Raw genomic sequence first — 17,544 nt, 5'->3', positions numbered from 1 at the left:
AAAATCCCTCTTATCTAAAATAACCAAATCTTAACATTATACCCAAACTAACTCTTCTACCCGTCAGAGAAATATTGTACCAGATGTCTGCAATTCGATATCTATTATACCTAATTGGCAGCACTATTTTCAAGCCAACGACTGTGAGTGGAGGCCGATGCAAGGGTCGAGCTGTTGCTGGGCATGCGGGATTCGTCACTCCTGCCGGCCCTCGGCTCGAAGAACTGGCTGTTGGTAAACTTGAGAGGGAGGGGGGAGGGCTGCACGCCATCCCTCCCATTGTTCGTGCCGCTCCTCCCGTTGGCCCTAGCCTGAGTTGCCGGAGGTTGTGCTGTTGACGGTGATGGTGTTGGTCGAGGTGGAGGAGGCATTCTCCGTACGATGCCAGGGAGGTTCACGAGAGAACAACATTAGGGCAAATCTTGCCAGAACTAGGGAGCCTCCAATCCAACTCGAAAGAGGTCTAGAGGGAGACGGACAGAGAGACGGACAGAGAGAGAAAGAGACAGAGACCGAAAAGGAGGCAAGAGACTCGGAGAGAGAAAGACTCGACCGAAGCAGGGAAACTCAGTCAGAGAGAAAGATAGATAGAGACCTCCTCCAAACCGGACGGCCCCAGCAGCTCCATCCCTGACTCACGAGGACTGACTGCTTCTTTTTCTTCTTCGTCTTCTTCCACATCTTTTTCTTCTTCTTCTTCTCCCTGGTCTTCTTGTTGTAGTTGTTGTGGCAGCCGAAGCAGTGCTTGAAGCTTCTAAATACACGGTAGTCAGCCGTGGGTACTCGATAGTGTTGGTGGTAATCGTCGTGGTCGCAACTCCAAAGGGTGCAAAAGTGGGAAAAGAAGGGAAAGGCGAGGGAGGAAAAACCGTGAAAAAGGCCCTCAGCGTGTTCCCAGTGAAGTGTTTCCAGGTCTTCCGTTGTCCCTTGGCCGCCCAACGCCCCGGGGTCGACCCTGTGAATGCCCAGTGCAGCCGTGTGACCCTTAGTGGTCCAGCGACCAATTTTGGGAGTCTGCTGAAGACGTGGTCGCCACACCATTAGCCACAACATGAGGTAAATACCGCACCTACCCCCAGCTGTCTCCAGATCATGGTTTATAGACGCTCATGGGAGGGAACAAAAACACCCTGGTTCCTCCTCCCACAAGCCTCCTGCCCCCCTTCTGCCTCCCCTTTTCTTCTTGAAGTTGGGCAGAATAGAGCGGCTCGTGTCCTCCATCGGCATTTAAAGCCATCAAAAAGCCATAATTGTGTCCCTTGAGGGGAACTAATTTGGCGAGCCGTGCAGATCCACCGATATGACACATCTTGGAATTGGGGTGGGAATCAGAGATCAGATGAGACTGGAGAGACAGGACAACGGGATGATTCATTGGTGATCATCATTGTAAAACCTTGACAGTCGATGAGTAAGAGCATCCCGGGACGAGAGTCCTTCTATCGATGTATATGAGTCAGGTGTGAAAAATCGGGGCCCCAAGCAGGTAATTGGACATGGTCCAGATCTGTCGGATTGGCTCAGTTAAACGTAAGTCTTTGGTGCCACACCCATGCCTCAGCCAAGGTTGAGTGGCCAGAGCCGCTAGTTCCTGGTCTACGTACCGAAGCTTTACTTACTCCTGAACTCTCACGTAATCGCTCAAGTAGAAACCTGAGATTCGAGAAGACCCTCTTGGCCTAGATAATCCGGTGGCACTTTGATGCCATCTTCATTCGGACATGTTGACGTGACATCCTGACATGGCAACCGAGTAGCCAATAGCTAATGAGATGTTTCTCATGCGGTTAAAAACGAACGCACATTTTCCAGTTTACTGTTATTCTGTCTGCATAATGCGGCTTACTGGACAGAGGCGTCGAACAAAGAGGTGATACACTTGATGAAAGAGAGTTCCTTTTGTCTATTGTTCGCTGCCTGAGATGCAGTTTCTCGAGACTCCCCCATGGAAACGTAAGAAGCGAGAGGAATAGGTAAATTTCGCAAATTCCTGCTCAACATGGGATTTGTCAGGCTTACCCCCGGCGAATTTTTCGGGCAGATCAATGACTCCCAAAGGCATTTTTCTTTACCTAAAAACAAGAAATCGGTAACTACTCGTGTATATATATGCCAATGGAGTCTCGCCTGTTTTCAAAGTCACAAGCCAAAACAAATGAGGGGAAGCAGATTTGCACGAGCAAAAAACGCTGTTAGTTGTTTGTGAGAGATCTCCCGAATGTTTAATCCTCTTTTTCCCCTCGGCTTCCTCTCATTCTCATATTTACATTCAATCTTCCTCTTCTTCCGAGGGGATACTCTCCTAAAACGAATCCAATTTGAATTTCTTTCAACTCCACTGAGTCAAAATGACACTCTTCAAGATTTGATCTGTGATCTCTGACAACTTCTATCTCCTTGACGACCATTGTGAAGGCATCTTAAGTGTTGACCCTGTAGCCAATTCAAAAACTCTCAGCTGCAGAGACGAAACACGTCTTTTACAAAAGTAAATCATTCAAACATCCCTCGGTTTGATCGGATAATTCGGAGGCTTTTGCACATTGTGCCACTCTGCCTCGTGTTTTTTGGAACTCTCAAACAAAGCATAAAGCAATAAAATCACGTAATAGGCAAACAATTGCGACGCTCAGTTGAGCTGACCTGAAATCCAAACGAGAGGCGTTTATGCAGACGGAACTCTCTTTTCAAAGGTCAAGTTCCGAAGCCTTGATGTCAGTGGCAAACATGGCGAGTTCTCAAGCAGGCAACTTTCTCGCATTCAAATACACAAACACACACGCAAACACACACATGTCAAAGCTCTCATTCGATGGAGGACCATCATTACGTCCTGGAAACGATTCACAAAGACGACCCCGATCTTTGCTAACGACTTGGATTTGGGGGGAGGGGGTCGACTGCATGCGTTTTGCTCATTCAGGAGTTGCTATCATCTTATCATTCGTATGTCTTGAAGGCAAACGACGATTAACTCGACCTTGGATAGCAAAAGATGCGCTGAGCTTAGCCATATGAATCAGTTTTACCACTATCGACAAATGTAAGTATATTCATTCACAACTTCCAACGAAAGCACGGCTCTGCCTCGGAAAAACGCTTCAACCAGGTGTCATTCTTGAGAGGAAAAAATTAGAGCAGGTTAAAGTCGCTTCAGAATGATTTATTGACCTTCTTCTCGCCGAGCCCACTTCCTTTCTCAGAAGACTTGCAGGCATGAAGAAATGCACTTCAAGCCAAAGAGTTTGAAGGATTTCCTGTTCAAATTTGTACTTGAGATGATCATGATGCGGGTAAGAGGCAAGAGGGTCAACATGTCATTGGCAAGTCGGAATTGAAAGCGGCTGCGTGAACAGCTTCGAATGTATCGAAAAGTGAACAGGGCGTTGACAAAAAGTTGGGGCTGATCCAGTCTGCTCTTGAACGTTGGATGGATCCTCGACGGTTGTGGGTAGCCCTGTTGGACGTGTTTCACGAGTGGTGCCATTCCCTGATGGACTAATTCCATTACCCTCCTCCCCCTATACACACGATTACATTACATACACACTTGCTGTATATGTATGTAGAAGGCACGTCTCCCGTTCATCCCCGGCTTTGAGGGGGCTCTCCCAACTCTCTTTGGTCACAATGAATGATGATAAAATCAGCCGAAATGCCCTCCCAGTCTCTCTTTTTTCTCGATCGATAGTCATGGCCATTTTCAAATATTCATCAAGCATAGATAAAAACCGAAACATCCCGAAATAATGGACACTTCCAGCTGCCATGTTGCTTTGTAACTACTACTAATAGACAAGCCCCAGCTGCTAGGTTGGATTGTCCGCAAAAAATCGTATCCTAGCTCTCCAGCCACGTCCTGTAGATATCCGTTAACTGGCCCTAACGAGCTGAAGATATGCTGATCTTGCGATATCGATCTCAAGATGATGTACTTCCAATTGGTGGTGGGAATTGTGGCACCGTAATTAGCCCTTATTTACGATCAGTACGAGCCTCTTCGGACACGTGCTGTTTAAGAGGTTCCCAGGGTTCTGACCGTCAGGGGACACGGTTTATTACAACGTTTCACGAATGATTGTACTGAAATACGGTGTTTCTAAGTCTCTCCCACATCAAATTGGACTCGTCGTGTCCAAATTTTCAGTTTTTCTCCAAAGACGACACCATAAAAACAAGAATGTCTTTTCATGTAGTAGAATAGGCGGCGGCTTGCTACCGAAAAAAAAAGAAGTTAAAACTTGTACCGGGTGCGGCATCGAATATGAGTCAACTCGGCATTGCACTCCATCCGAGAGAGAGAGGGCCTTTATTTCCTGGTGATCAGTCGACATCGAGGGCAAAGAAATGCATTGGTTCGACCCAAATTTGAATCGGGAGGGTCTTGATTGTCATGTCATGCTTTGTTTTCAAGAAACTAATGAGTCTCCAGAGTATCATGTGCATTGGCATTTGGCATTCAAAGAGAGGGTGGATTCATCTTTGTCGAACCATTAGCCGCGTACAAAAGCCTTGGAATGTCTTATTCGCCTCGACATCAAAACACGCCAATAAAAAGGAGCTTCTTCTCCTCTGGCTGTCAATTCGATTACGAATTCGTCTTCTGAGTGAGGAAAAGTTCAATAATGTCTTCCAGATGCGTGTAAAGACTATCCATTCCCCCGACTTCTGTCTAAACAAACCCCTCCTAAGACAACCTGCGTGTTAATGTTGTTATCACAGCGAGGGTTTTTTCCCCGTTTTTTTGAACACGAGATTAGCGATTCCAAGCCAGAGTGGATCTGGATTTGTCATTGAGTTCTCGCTTCAATTCACCGTCTTTCGTCTCATCATGGGATACTTCACTTTTCAATTTAGGTCAGACACAAAAATCAGGATCCACCCACCGTCACACAATCTCTTTTTCCCCTTAAAGAAAATATGACTTATAACGAACGCATGTGTACATTGTTCTTGTTTCAGTGAGCAACGACCGGAGCAAAGCATCGCCTCGGCCAGGGCCTCGGTCATGGTGTATGATGATCTCAACAAGAAATGGATGCCATCCGGGTCTTCACACGGACTCTCCAAAGTCCACATCTACCACCATTTCATCAATTCAACCTTCAGAGTGGTGGGAAGGAAGCTGCAAGATCATGAGGTATGGAAAACGAGAAAGTGCGCCATCGAATCAATCAAATCGTTAAGAGCGAGGAATTTCGAAAATCCACGCTCACTTGCACAGAGAAGCACTTATTTTTGCATGAACGGGATTCGAGATTGATTGGCACGAGTTCGTACGTACACTCGATGAAAATAAGGGAGTTTTGTCTAGAAGGGCGTTCATCTGTGTTTTTTTATACGAACCGCTCCCTAGTCTACACACACACACACACACACCTGGATTATGTTGTACAAAAAAGTCCACCCCCTCCACGAGATGCAATATGTAATCTGGTGGGATATCGCTATCCTCGTTCATCAACGTTGGCCTCCCGCCAATCCGTTGGAGGAGATGTTCTTTTTCTTGGTCTTCATTCTTTCGCTGAAGCCCGAAGTGACAAGTTTTTATTTGGACTAAAAACAAATCCAAACCCCTCAAACATGGATTGAGACTAAAAGTGTTCGTGTTCATTGGAGTGCGAGCAAAAAGTGCTGGCTCTCGAGCAACTCTTGATTTAAGACTTGTATGGAAAAAATATCCGGGAACATTAGGTAATACGTTCAAAGGGATGCATCGCCGTTTTTTTAAATGAGTGCAATTGCAAATCGCGCAAATTGGCAATGTGTAGTGGTCGGTCCGGCGCTTATTATCAGCCCTAAAAGCTTGATGGGTTTTGGAAGGGCGTGTCCCAGTGTCAGGAGGACGTCATGTGATGCTTCGTTTGAAGGCAAATAATGAATGAAGAGATTATGTTGTTGTTTTTTGTTGCCTCTCATGACCTGATTTTGTTACGTCATCAGGAGTGCGTTTTATCAAGGCTCTTGGTCTTCGTTTCAGATTGTGATTAACTGTGCCATACTCAAGGGACTGAAGTATAACCAAGCCACGCCTACCTTCCACCAGTGGAGGGACCAGAAACAGGTGTTTGGTCTCAATTTCTCAAGCAAGGACGATGCAGAGATATTCGCCACTGCTATGCTTAGGGCCCTTGAGGTAAAGGTTCAATGTTTGACTTATTCTTGGAAGGGTTTTTTTTCCTTTATTATTCAAATCCGCCCTGATATCAACGCTTGTGATAGTGTACATATATATAAGACTACAGTAGTCCATCCAATTCATTTCAGGTGTTGAACACCGGGTCTCAAATGAATTTTCGACAAGCTCCGCCGCCACCAAGTCAGACCCTTCAGCAACAAATATCCCCTCAACAGCCGCAGCCGCAACCACAAAAACATATGAACAACAACAGGCAGCATCAAATGCAACAGCAGCAACAACAACAGCAACAGCAGCATCCAGTGTACCAACAACCTCATCAACACCAACAAAATGATGGAAGCGGTCACTACGATATCTACGATGAATACCATGCCGGAAGTAGTCAAGGGAGCAACCATTATGGGGGTGGAAGTCAGGGATCTGGGAACCACTATGGCGGCAGTGATTCTGGTTATGACTCCCACCAATTGATGCAACAACAGCAACAACAGCTACAACAACAACAGCAGCAGCAGCAACAACAACAACAACAACAACAACAACAGTATCAACCGCATCATGAGATCGAGCTGGAGCGGAGGCTCTCCCTTCAGCAGCAACCCTCCAATGGAGTGATGATCCACCAAGTCCATTCAAGTCCCAATATGCACCAGATCTCCTCACCTCCGGGGCCGCCTCAGCCAATGGGCGGCGTCAGCAATGGACCGCCCCCGGCTCCACCGGCTCCTCCGGCTCCTCCTATGGCCCCGGCAGCTCCAGTGGCACCGCCTCCTCCACCTGGTCCTCCACCTGCGCCATCCATGAGCATCGGTGGAGGTGCGCCTCCGCCTCCACCCGGGCCTCCACCGGCAGCTAACATGGGTAGTGCTCCACCCCCGCCTCCTCCACCACCCATGGGATCCCTGTCTGACGGGCCCATTGGTGGACTGGCTGCAGCCATACAGGCAGCTAAACTCAAAAAGACTCACCCCAAGGAGAACAGTGGGGGAAGCACCACGAGTTCCAATAGCTCGGGCTACGGCACAATTGGCCGCGGGAAAGAGGAGCGACCCGCCCTCTCCGGGGGAGGCGGAGGCATGGCATCCATGATGGACGAGATGCAGAAGACCTTGGCTCGTCGAAGAGCCAAGGTGGAACAGAAACATGATGATGTAAGTGAAAGCTCAAAACCCGTTTTTGATCCTTACATGTAAATGAACGGCATGAGCTAACTTGGTTCATAGAAATATTGTTGATGAAAGGGCTAAAATAGCGCTGCTAAGTTACATTTATGTTTAAGGAAATGCTGAGAAACCACCACCCCCTTTCACTTCCGCGTCCATGGAATAGAATGACATTTTATTTACTAGATTTACAACCAAGGCAATGTGTCATAATCAGGGACGGGCAAATTGTGTTAAAAGATTTTTTGTCACTAAAGACCCCTTTTTTGCACATTTGAACTTTTCACCTTTATTTGCACCTTTTTATTGTTTTTTGCACTTTATTTTGCACATTTGGCCTAAAACTTTTGTTTTGGTTCAAGTTAGAGCTTTCTTGGCGTTAGAATTGTCTCAAACCAAAGGCTGCCGCCAAAATAAAGATATGTAAAGCTGAATTTTGAACAATCGACGTCAATTATTAAAATCGTGGAGGCCAAAAATACTTCGCTGTTGGTTAAGAAACAAGGGACAACTTCAATAAAAAAGAGCCAGTTTCAAGTCCAAAGAGACAAGCTAAGCAGGGCGCTAAGATAGTTAAACGGCCCAAAAAAGACAACATAACTGCTTTCTTTACCTCCTCCAGGCTAACTATCTTCTCTTTTTTGAGGAAGAAAAATCACCATTTTTTCTTCAGTTAGATTAATGTAGAGAAGCTAGATCAATGTCGCAGATCGGCTGGTGGGAAAAGAGGATAAATAAGTGGGGTAAGCTTATTTAAAGTTTTGTCAATTGGGTCCAAAATTGAGGCAAAAGTCGGTTTTTTAAGAAAGCGCTTTTCAAATTTGTTCTACTTTGAATAATAGATATGATTATCCCTTGTTTTTTCACTTTATTTGCACACTTTGTTATACTTTATGGCCTTTTTGTACTTTCTCTGCACTTTTTGCTGAACTTTTTTCTGCACTGTTTAGGCTTATTTGTTGCACCTTTTTGTCTCTAAAAGATTTTGCACATTTTGCCCGTCCCTAGTCATAATCCATGAACCACTTGAATTGGACGGGGAGGGGGGTCGAGAATTGCCATTTCGGAATTAATTGAACGCATTGCCTTCTTCTTCGTTTGACACTGGCCCCAGGTCCCCACAACTTCAAATGTCAATGTTCACCCCAATCGAGCTACTGGATCCAAAGGTGTGCCCTCTCAAAGCTTATAACATATCTCTCCACAGAATGAATGGGCTAGCCCTTTTGTTAAAACTGATTACTCTGTGTACTGTGCATTGAGAGGGCATTACTTTTGGCAATGACTCGGGTTCTCGATTGAGCAGAAATTTGAAATAAGTAATTGCTGTGACCTTGGGGCCAGCCTCCCGTGAAGAAAAATACTATGCGGCGTTCACTTCCTTCCAAAATGTTAATTCTTGACCCTAGCATGGACCCGGTCCTTATTCCAGTGGTTCATACATAGTCATACAGATGATGAAGTCGAGGTAGCAGAATGTTTCTTTAGTTGAGGGATATGCCGACCTTGTTTGTGGGAATTGGCAAGTAACGTGCAGGTAATGAATAAGATAATCTCTAAAGTACATGATGGTATAGTTTATATCTTTGAAGCCATTCCATTGGTTCTAGCACATCAATTGGAACGATATGAGATCATTTTACGAGAACATTTACCTCGAATATATGCAACGCATTTATTTCTTGAAATGGCTTTCACTTATACTGATCACCACTTTCAATTTCAGGACGAGCCCGAAAACGGCAGCAATGGGAATCAGAGCCTAAGCCACTCCAATTCCCGAGGGCGTGTATTCGAAAAGGGCTCCTCGCCCACGAGTACGGGCACGAAATCCAATGCGGGCTCAGAGTCCCCGAAAGTCGGGGGTCGCCGGCGATTCGGTTCTAATGCCAACGAAATCGATGTCACCCAATTTAATGGCGATTCCACGGGCAATCCTGAATTAGACGCCATGAAGCAAGAGATCCTCAGTGAAATGAGAAAAGAAATCAAACAAATGAAAGAAGAAATCCTTGAGGGTAACTATCATTTAGCAATTTTTTACACACCTGTTAAGAAACAGCATTAATGACAGGTCAATGGACAGGGAAAAATTCTTTTTAGTTTGACAGAGAAATGGTTATTCTATGACTTATCAGCATATTGCACTAATAATATGTAAATCTGAATTATTCTGCTTCGCTTTGACAGTCTTAAATGACCAAATCCCAATTCGAGTTTATGAAAAAAACAAGGGTTTTGCGACAAATGTGAACGACTTCAATGGTAAAAAGAGAACATATTTTTATTTTCCCTATAGTGAATAATGAAATATCGTTGTAAGAACTTCAGTAACAATCCTTATATTAGCAGCATATTTTTTTTTGCTTTATACCTAATATTCATACAAAATAGGGATGTAGTAACCCTTGTGGGAGAAAATGATTTGTTTTTTTTCTACTTTTCTCTTCAACAATCGAAGAAACTTTGATTATTGAGTTTCATTCCGAAGTTTAATCTAGAAAACTACTTGAATAATCCGATTTTTCAAGAAATGAAAGAACCATATTTTTTTCAAACCAATCGAGCCCAACTGCAAAAAAATATATTTCTTGAACACATAATATAATACAGTATGTCTGAGGATTAATATTGCTCATTGCACTCCTTAGAGTCATCAGTCATTATTACTACTGAATCATAATCCATCAGAAAAAGTAGAGTTCGCTTACACGGTAAATAAAGTCCTTTTTTCATGAATGTGTGTGTGTGGAGTTTCCTAGATAGGGATTCCTAGATAGGGATTTCAGTGTATCCCTTTTGAAGTTGACGAAAGCTTTACCGACATAAAAATCAATAATGTAATTTTGTTCGAAAAATGTTACATAGAAACTCCATCCGTTATCATTCAAAATGGACTTTTGAATTTATGAAATGTCAACTAAGAGGTCTAATGAATTGCCAATAGATTCAAGCCATCTAATTTAAGGTGTAGACGAAACGCAACAATATTTACGTTCCAACTTTGTTCCTTTATTCCAGTGATCCGTAGTGAGATGGGCCGACGTTAGAATCAAAAGCCACTAGCAATCCTTGCGTTGTCCCACCTTGACTAGAATGAATAATGAGTAATTACACTCCAAATTCAATCCGACGCTGTGAGACATCAGCTATTAGACAGAAAAGAAGCAGCCAAATCACCTTGCGACACATCCCATGGCATCCGTGACCCGAGTATCATCCTTCATTCACAATTGACTTTTGTCCCTCCGATTCAAGGAAAGAAACAAAAAAACAAGAAGAAAATCCAGTATCCAGCCCCAACCAACTACCCACCCACCCACTCACATAACCAACCAACAATCCTGTTCGTTCTTGATTTTCATGATTACTTACACTCACTTCATATTATTATAGTTGCATTCAATCTCCAGCCACTTTCGTTCTCTCACTCGATTACACATTTTACCAATTACCCAAACATCTTGATTGATGACCCTCTCTACTTTGCGTTTCTCTCTAATATATCCTTGATGTGCAATATCAACGCTATTTCCGCCATCCCGGTTTGATTTTTTTGCCCATTAGTTTTCTCATCATCTTGGTTTTTTTTAAACGATATTGTGATAAGTGTTTTATTCTCCTTTTATCATGCATTTGCAGCTCGTTTGCCAGAACAAGGAGTCCGATAACAAACTCGAGAAAGTTTGAAAGACATCCCTCCTCTCTCGTTAAAATAAGAATCATCCGTACGCGTCTCTCTCAGCGAAATTGTAAAATAGTTGGATATTTTGTAAATCTAGAGGATGAGACGAGTTGAAGAAAAAAAGAAAAACTCGCTGGAATGAAGCGATCCTTGAACTGACAATTTGTTTAACTAACTAGTCAATCTCCTCCTAATTAGGTTCAACTCTATGCAGAAGAGCAACCAACACGCAGATACAATAACCAAACAGAATCGAGCATAGAATTCAGACACACAAGTGCTTCTAATAGCCCATCGGATTCTCAAAGTTCCTCAGCCCCACAATCCTCATTGATCACCCAGCCGCTGCTACAACTTCCACTTTTGATACGATGAATTAATTAGATAACGGAAATAGGCAACTCAGAATTCGTGTGCCTGTTAGATGGGAGTGGTGCTCTCAACAACCTTTTGACATTGACACTGCATTGCGGTACCGTTAAGGAAAGGTCCTATTGATCCATCATTGGCTATCGTCATTATTATCATTATAATTATCTTGATTATAATCATAACTATCGCTACTACTACGATTATTATCACCATTACTATTATCATTACTATCTTTATTATTATTACTATTACAGCTACTCCTATGTTCCGTCTTGTATCGAATGTTCAATAAAACTTTCAAATTCTCTCGAAACATCCTATTGCCTTAAAAGAGTTGTTAGTAGTGCTGGGGCGAGTCCGGTCTCGAATCCGAGTGCACTTGAGTGTTTCGCCCAAAATTGGAAAAAACGACCGAAAATAAACGTTTTGATATACCCGACCAAAATCAAGGGGAATCTATAGAATATTGAAGGAGTCCGAGAAAGACGAAATGATTGAAATTATTAATGTGGCGAGCATGGCAAAACACAGACTCGCTCGAGTAATTTGGTTTCCTCAATTCTTCGAAAAAAAAAAGAGTTCCCCAGAAGACGCAAATCCAACAAAAATCATATCGATTTGGAAGAACTGATCAGGCCTAATACAATCATCAGCTTTGGTAGGCTGAAAATTTCTGCTAAGGAGTGCGGCCAATCTCGCCAACTTATGTAGAGTAAAAAACTCAAGTACAGTTGGTCGCGCCAATCCTGGGTTATATCTTGAAGTTTCAACTTTCAAGGGCTTGAAGGTGCTCGTAAAATGCAGGTTAAGCTTTTATGGATTCTACATTTGGCCCTAAAACTAATGTTTTAATTTGAGTATTGGGCGGTTCTTAACGAATTAACTATAAACACATATCTAAACGTGAAGAAACTGATTTATTTACAAGAGAAATTTGGGGGAAATAGATAATCACGATATCCATTTTTTATATTCTTCAGGTTGGAGTTCAGGTTGGACTCAAATCGTAATAATATTGTCTGTCAGGGCGTTAGTCGTTCCTAAAAAAAAACTGGACTACAGTTCCAGCTACTAAGGCCACTAAAGACTAAGACGTCATAATTCATTTCACAACCAATCCTCTCAAAAAAGTGAAGTCTCGTTACTTTTCTTAAAAGGAAGCTGGTCAATTTTTCAAGGCCTATGCCTCATTATCGCCATTACTCAATACATGTGGCGAATGAAAAGGTATTTTTGCTAAAATATGCCAAATGTGAATAAGTGAGATGAAACCATCAGGCAGACATTGGCAAAAGGAAGTTGTGCGTCGAAGAAGACTTAATTATTTATTATTTCTTTTTCGAAAAAGTGGCAATTACTGTAATTGTATGACTTGTATTTTCGTTACTACTCCCCTGTCGAATTCTACGGTGCAGGCATAAATTCAAAACGATCTGAAAGAAATGACTTCGTCCTAATACGCAACAAGGGCCCTTGAATTCTTAATATGTCCCGTAGGTACTGTGGAAGCACGTAAACTTATTGTTTGAATTAATACGGGCATTATAAACTGATTATCTATGTAGAATAAGAGATCCAACGACATAATTGCGAAGATCGAACCTAAATTACAACTACCTGGATTTGCATCACTTTCAAAGCATCAAAGCCAATGGAAGTTTTCAAATCGGCGTCGGTAATTTCAAAAGCTATCGTCATCTACCATTTTCGAAGTTTTTTGTCGATAAGTAGCTAATTAAAAAGCCAAATGCGGCATCATTTTGGACTAAATTGGTACTTATTTCATTCACTGTGGTCTAGAGATAATCAAGCTAACATGTGCTTTGCTTGTTTCGGCATTAACAGCGTACCATTGATGCATTTTGATAAGAAATGTAGTTTTTTGGAATAATGAACTGAGTTAGACTTGGGAGTAGAGTTGTGCATCCGATCGGATTCGGATTCAGATCGGATTGACCAACAAATTTCGGAATCGGATTGGGCAAAAAAGTTCGGATTCGGATTCGGTCGGATTGAACATTGCGTTCGGATTGGGATTGGGATTGGGTTCGGATCCGAAATAAATCCATAATAGCAATATAAATTAAATGAATCCAAATTTGTTTTGAGAATGGTTTGTTTGTTTGTTCGGGGTCAGAAGACAGCTGTCTCGCTCGGCTATTCCCGCTCCGTTGTCGTAACCAAACGTGCAACATTAATTATTACCTCTCACCCTCGGGGATGATCGCAGGTTCGCCCATTTCAGATGTTAAGGCAGCAACTTATGTTGTTATTTAAACACCGCAAAGAAGCTTGGACTCGGCAAGCCTGGGATCGAACCAGGATTCGCAAATTGGAAAGCGGTTGCTCTACCAATATGGTCCCCAGCAAGCCTATGAGAATGGTTTGTTTCACAACTCTCAAAATGTTAGTGAAATCAAAGAACATCAAAAATTAAAATTCGTGAATGGGCTTACTATCTGAAAAGTTATCACAATGAGTGTTAATCCCATGCAAATAAAGAAACTCAAAATTTCAGAAAATAAGAAAAGGATCAAAGTATTTGCTGTCCATGCGGTCAATATTAAGAGAAAGGAAATTAGAACAGATAGAGCATATTAACCCTCCTTGAAATGAAATTACCCTGACCCTGAATAACCCTGAAACTCCGCTCAATGACCCTCCCGGTCAACACCTTTGAATACTCCACTCATAGAAAATGGAAGTAAAGTTATTGAGCAGGTCTCATCTATGAAAGATTTAAGTGCAGTCCTCCAAAATAATGGAAAGTTCGATGAGCATATCAAGTTGAAGGTGGGAAAAGCTTTTCAAATGTGCGGTTGGATATATCGCACGTTTAAGTCCAGAGATAGCATCACGATGCTAACTCTGTACAAGTCGATTGTTCAGCCACATCTTGAATATGCTTCACCCATTTCGGCTCCAATGAGTTCAACATGGTTTGCAAAAGGTCGACCAAGTCCAAAACTGTTTCACTAGGAACATCACAGGAATGAGAGAGCTCTCGTATTGGGAGAGGTTTGAAAGGTTGGGACTGTACAGTATTCAGAGAAGGTACGAAAGGTATCTGATATTGTACGTCTTCAAAAGCATCCATGACCTTTGTCCCAACCTGGGATTTAGGGTCAATTCTAGTGACCGTAGAGGCTTAATTGTGCGTATTGCGAGCACCTTCAAGTCCTAGAGAATCCAGGCCAGCTCGAACAATGAAGTCCACTTCTCGTCTTTCTCGGGCTCCTTCATTGTTTAATTTGCTTCCCTCTGATATTCGTAGGGAATACGTAGGCCTTGTTGATCCGGTTGCATCTTTCAAGTCAGACTTGGGGCCAATTTTTAGATCGCATTCCTGATCAACCCTACATTCAAGGATTAGCTCGGTCTGCCAGCTCAAATTCGTTGGTATACCAAATGTCATATAAAGATTGAAAGGTAATAAATAGAGGAATTATAAGCTTTCATTTTAATATTAGTGGGGATTACATTCCCTGCAGCGTTTAGAAAAGCCCGTGAAAACCAAACCAAAGAAAAGAAGAAACCTAAGGGTAGATTGGGGAAGTTAGCAGGGAAAAGTTCTATTGCAACAAGTGTATTGAGGTGGTAGCTTTGCAGAAAAGGCTCAATGTTTTGGCGTTTTGAACTGCCAATGGCAACACATTCACAACGTTTAGAGAATAGCTACTTATATCAAGGAGGCACTTGCCATCAACAAGATTTAGTTTTGAGGCCTGTCTTGTTGTTGCAGGATGGGCATCTTTACTATGTGCAACAAGTTTTGACTTGATTTTGTTGATTCCCCTTCATCATGTGACAGGTTTTATTGAGGTCTAGGCATCTTTCCCTAAGATTAAAATTTTGGAGGTTAAGTACAGACAGATATTGTTCAAGTACAAGGATTGCTTCACTCCCACTAACTCTAGAGAACCAAGTCCATAAACGCAACACACATAGAGCAAAAGTAATGTGGGCCAGATTGTGGGGATTGTAAATGTTTGAAAAGTAGATGACTGTATTGCTTGTTAAGATTTTTTCAGCACGTTCCATGATACGATTAATCCCATCTCGTTATGCTGTGGAGATCAAAAATCCAGCGGAATTTTGGTATTTTTGGCTCACCCAGCCTTTGCCGATCTAACTGATAAAGAATACCTTAGATTTTTGGAGGGCATGGACTCTCATAAGTTTCATGAGCAATTGTTTTGTCCTTTTACCCTTCAAGACTTCTTCTTCCATGTCTCCTTCAGAAGACTCATGTTCCAAGAAGAATCCAAATTCCATGAAGAACGAACTAGTTGTCATCTCAAACTTGTTGGTAGAACAAATATCAAATAAAGATTGAATGGTAATACAGTATGTATCAAAAGTTTTGTCGGGTTTTTAGTTTAGGAATCACTCCAAATTTTATTTCATATTTTTTTTTTGTAAAATAACAAATAATTATTTACCAATATATCTCCCTTTCAATTTAATGCATTTTTTAATTCGGTTTGGCATCCCTTCAATCAAATTTCGTAAAGTTTGCCTCGGAATCTCTGACCAGACTTTTTTTAGAACAGTTTTGAGGCTCTCCAAAGTGGTGGGACCCTCAAGTTGACTGACAGCTTCTTTCATGATTGCCCAAAGATTTTCAATTGGAGACAAGTCAGGGGAGTTGGCAGGCCAAGTCCCTTTCTTCCAGAATCCAGGCAGGTTATTTTGACACCACTCCTGGGATTTCAGAGAGTGATGTGCCGGAGCACCATCTTGCTGGAAAATTGCTTCAGACCTCTTTGCGACCATCCTCCTTTCCATAACGCCTCCATTTTTATTCCTCCTATTGAATGCATCCAAACAAGATTTGCCAAGGATGTTGTCCACATAGTAGTCCGTCCTCACAGTCACTTTTTGGGGGATGAAATGGAGTTCAGACAAAGCTTGGGAGCTCATCATTCCCCAAACCATCCAATAGGGCGGGTGCTTGACAGTTTGACAAGGCTCGACTTGGTCACTGGAGCTTGCCCAGACCCGGTCAATTTGACGATTTGAGGGTGCGAACAGGTAAAAGGGAGACTCATCTGAGAAACAAACCTTGCTCCAATCGTCCACTGTCCAGTTTCTTCTCTCCAGACAGAAATTTAAGCGGGCCAATCGTTGTTTTGGGGTAATCTTGGGGATTTTTGGCCGTTTGTACGGAGTGAGACCAAGAGTTTTCTTCAAATAGCGATGGACGCTGCTGTGGGACACTGGGTGTCCATGTTTGGTCAGTTTGGTGGCTAAATCCCGGGTTGATCGGTATCGTTTTCCAACAGACTTGGCTATGACGATCTTGGCAACCCTCTTGAGACTTTTTGGCCTCCCAGACTTTGGTTTGTCTTTCAGGCTCTGGCCCATCTTTTGGGACCTCCACCATCGTTCAACCGACCTTAAACTGACCCCCAAGGTCTTGGCTACTTCCTTTTGGGTTAATCCGGCCTCTATCATGGCGATTCCGCGAATCCGGATCTCAAACCGGGAAGAAGTCGTGTTTTTCGACATTGCCTTTGACCGTTTTTTTTTCATTTTTAGACATCGGATTATCTGGTTAATACTTGATTTCAACTGATTTGGATCATGAATATACTATCGCGGAAAGTATGATTTTCTAATAGCGAAACCTTTTTTGGAAAAATTAATCCGATTCGTGAGATATCACTCAAAAAACACATTTTTCGATACCGACAGAACTTTTGATACATACTGTAAATAGACGAATTGTAACCTTTCATTTGAAAAGTACCGGGGATTACATTCCCAATAGCGGTTAGAAAAGCCCGTGAAAACCAAACCCAAAAAGAATACCTCAGCATATCAAGCTTGAAAATGAACAATTGTTGCACCATTTTGATAACAGAATTACGTTCAATAGTACTAAAATTGAAGCATATTACATAAAGACTCATTACGCTATTCTATTAGTATTACAAGAAATGACATTATTGCAACAGGAAAATTATATTTTGACTAAGACAACTTTGGTCAATCTCATCATTTTAAAACGTTCAAGTGGCAAAAAGCTCATTTAGTTAAAGTTAAATGAGTTCGTTTAAAGTCAATTGGGTGAACAAATCAGATTTGGATCAGATATTACAAAATATTTCGGATTTTAGTCGGATTAAGCCAATCTATCTCGGATTCAGATTCAGATTCGGATCCGAGAAAAAAAGAGG

At 42.4% G+C, this 17,544-nt stretch overlaps 1 protein-coding gene across 1 annotated transcript; it reads left to right on the top strand.

Moving 5' to 3' along the window:
* Positions 1-251: 251 nt before the first annotated feature.
* LOC131882955 (protein enabled-like) lies at positions 252-11,675 on the top strand. The gene is made up of 6 exons (XM_059230248.1): positions 252-1,056; positions 4,963-5,140; positions 5,981-6,136; positions 6,268-7,293; positions 9,032-9,323; positions 10,327-11,675. Exons 1-6 carry the CDS (start codon positions 1,052-1,054, stop codon positions 10,353-10,355), a joined length of 1,686 nt encoding a protein of 561 aa, XP_059086231.1. The 5' UTR covers positions 252-1,051; the 3' UTR covers positions 10,356-11,675.
* Positions 11,676-17,544: the final 5,869 nt, after the last annotated feature.

Source organism: Tigriopus californicus, chromosome 7, assembly GCF_007210705.1.
Source record: "Tigriopus californicus strain San Diego chromosome 7, Tcal_SD_v2.1, whole genome shotgun sequence".
Classification (NCBI taxonomy): Eukaryota; Metazoa; Arthropoda; class Copepoda; order Harpacticoida; family Harpacticidae; genus Tigriopus; species Tigriopus californicus.
The sequence above is the reverse complement of the archived record's forward strand: the minus strand, read 5'-3'. Positions and strand labels throughout refer to the sequence as shown.

Excerpts from the sequence above, each read along its gene's own strand:
- LOC131882955 (XM_059230248.1), top strand. Across the intron at positions 5,141-5,980 it reads GGAAGCTGCAAGATCATGAG|ATTGTGATTAACTGTGCCAT; the intron begins GTATGGAAAACG and ends TCTTCGTTTCAG. Across the intron at positions 7,294-9,031 it reads TGGAACAGAAACATGATGAT|GACGAGCCCGAAAACGGCAG; the intron begins GTAAGTGAAAGC and ends TTTCAATTTCAG.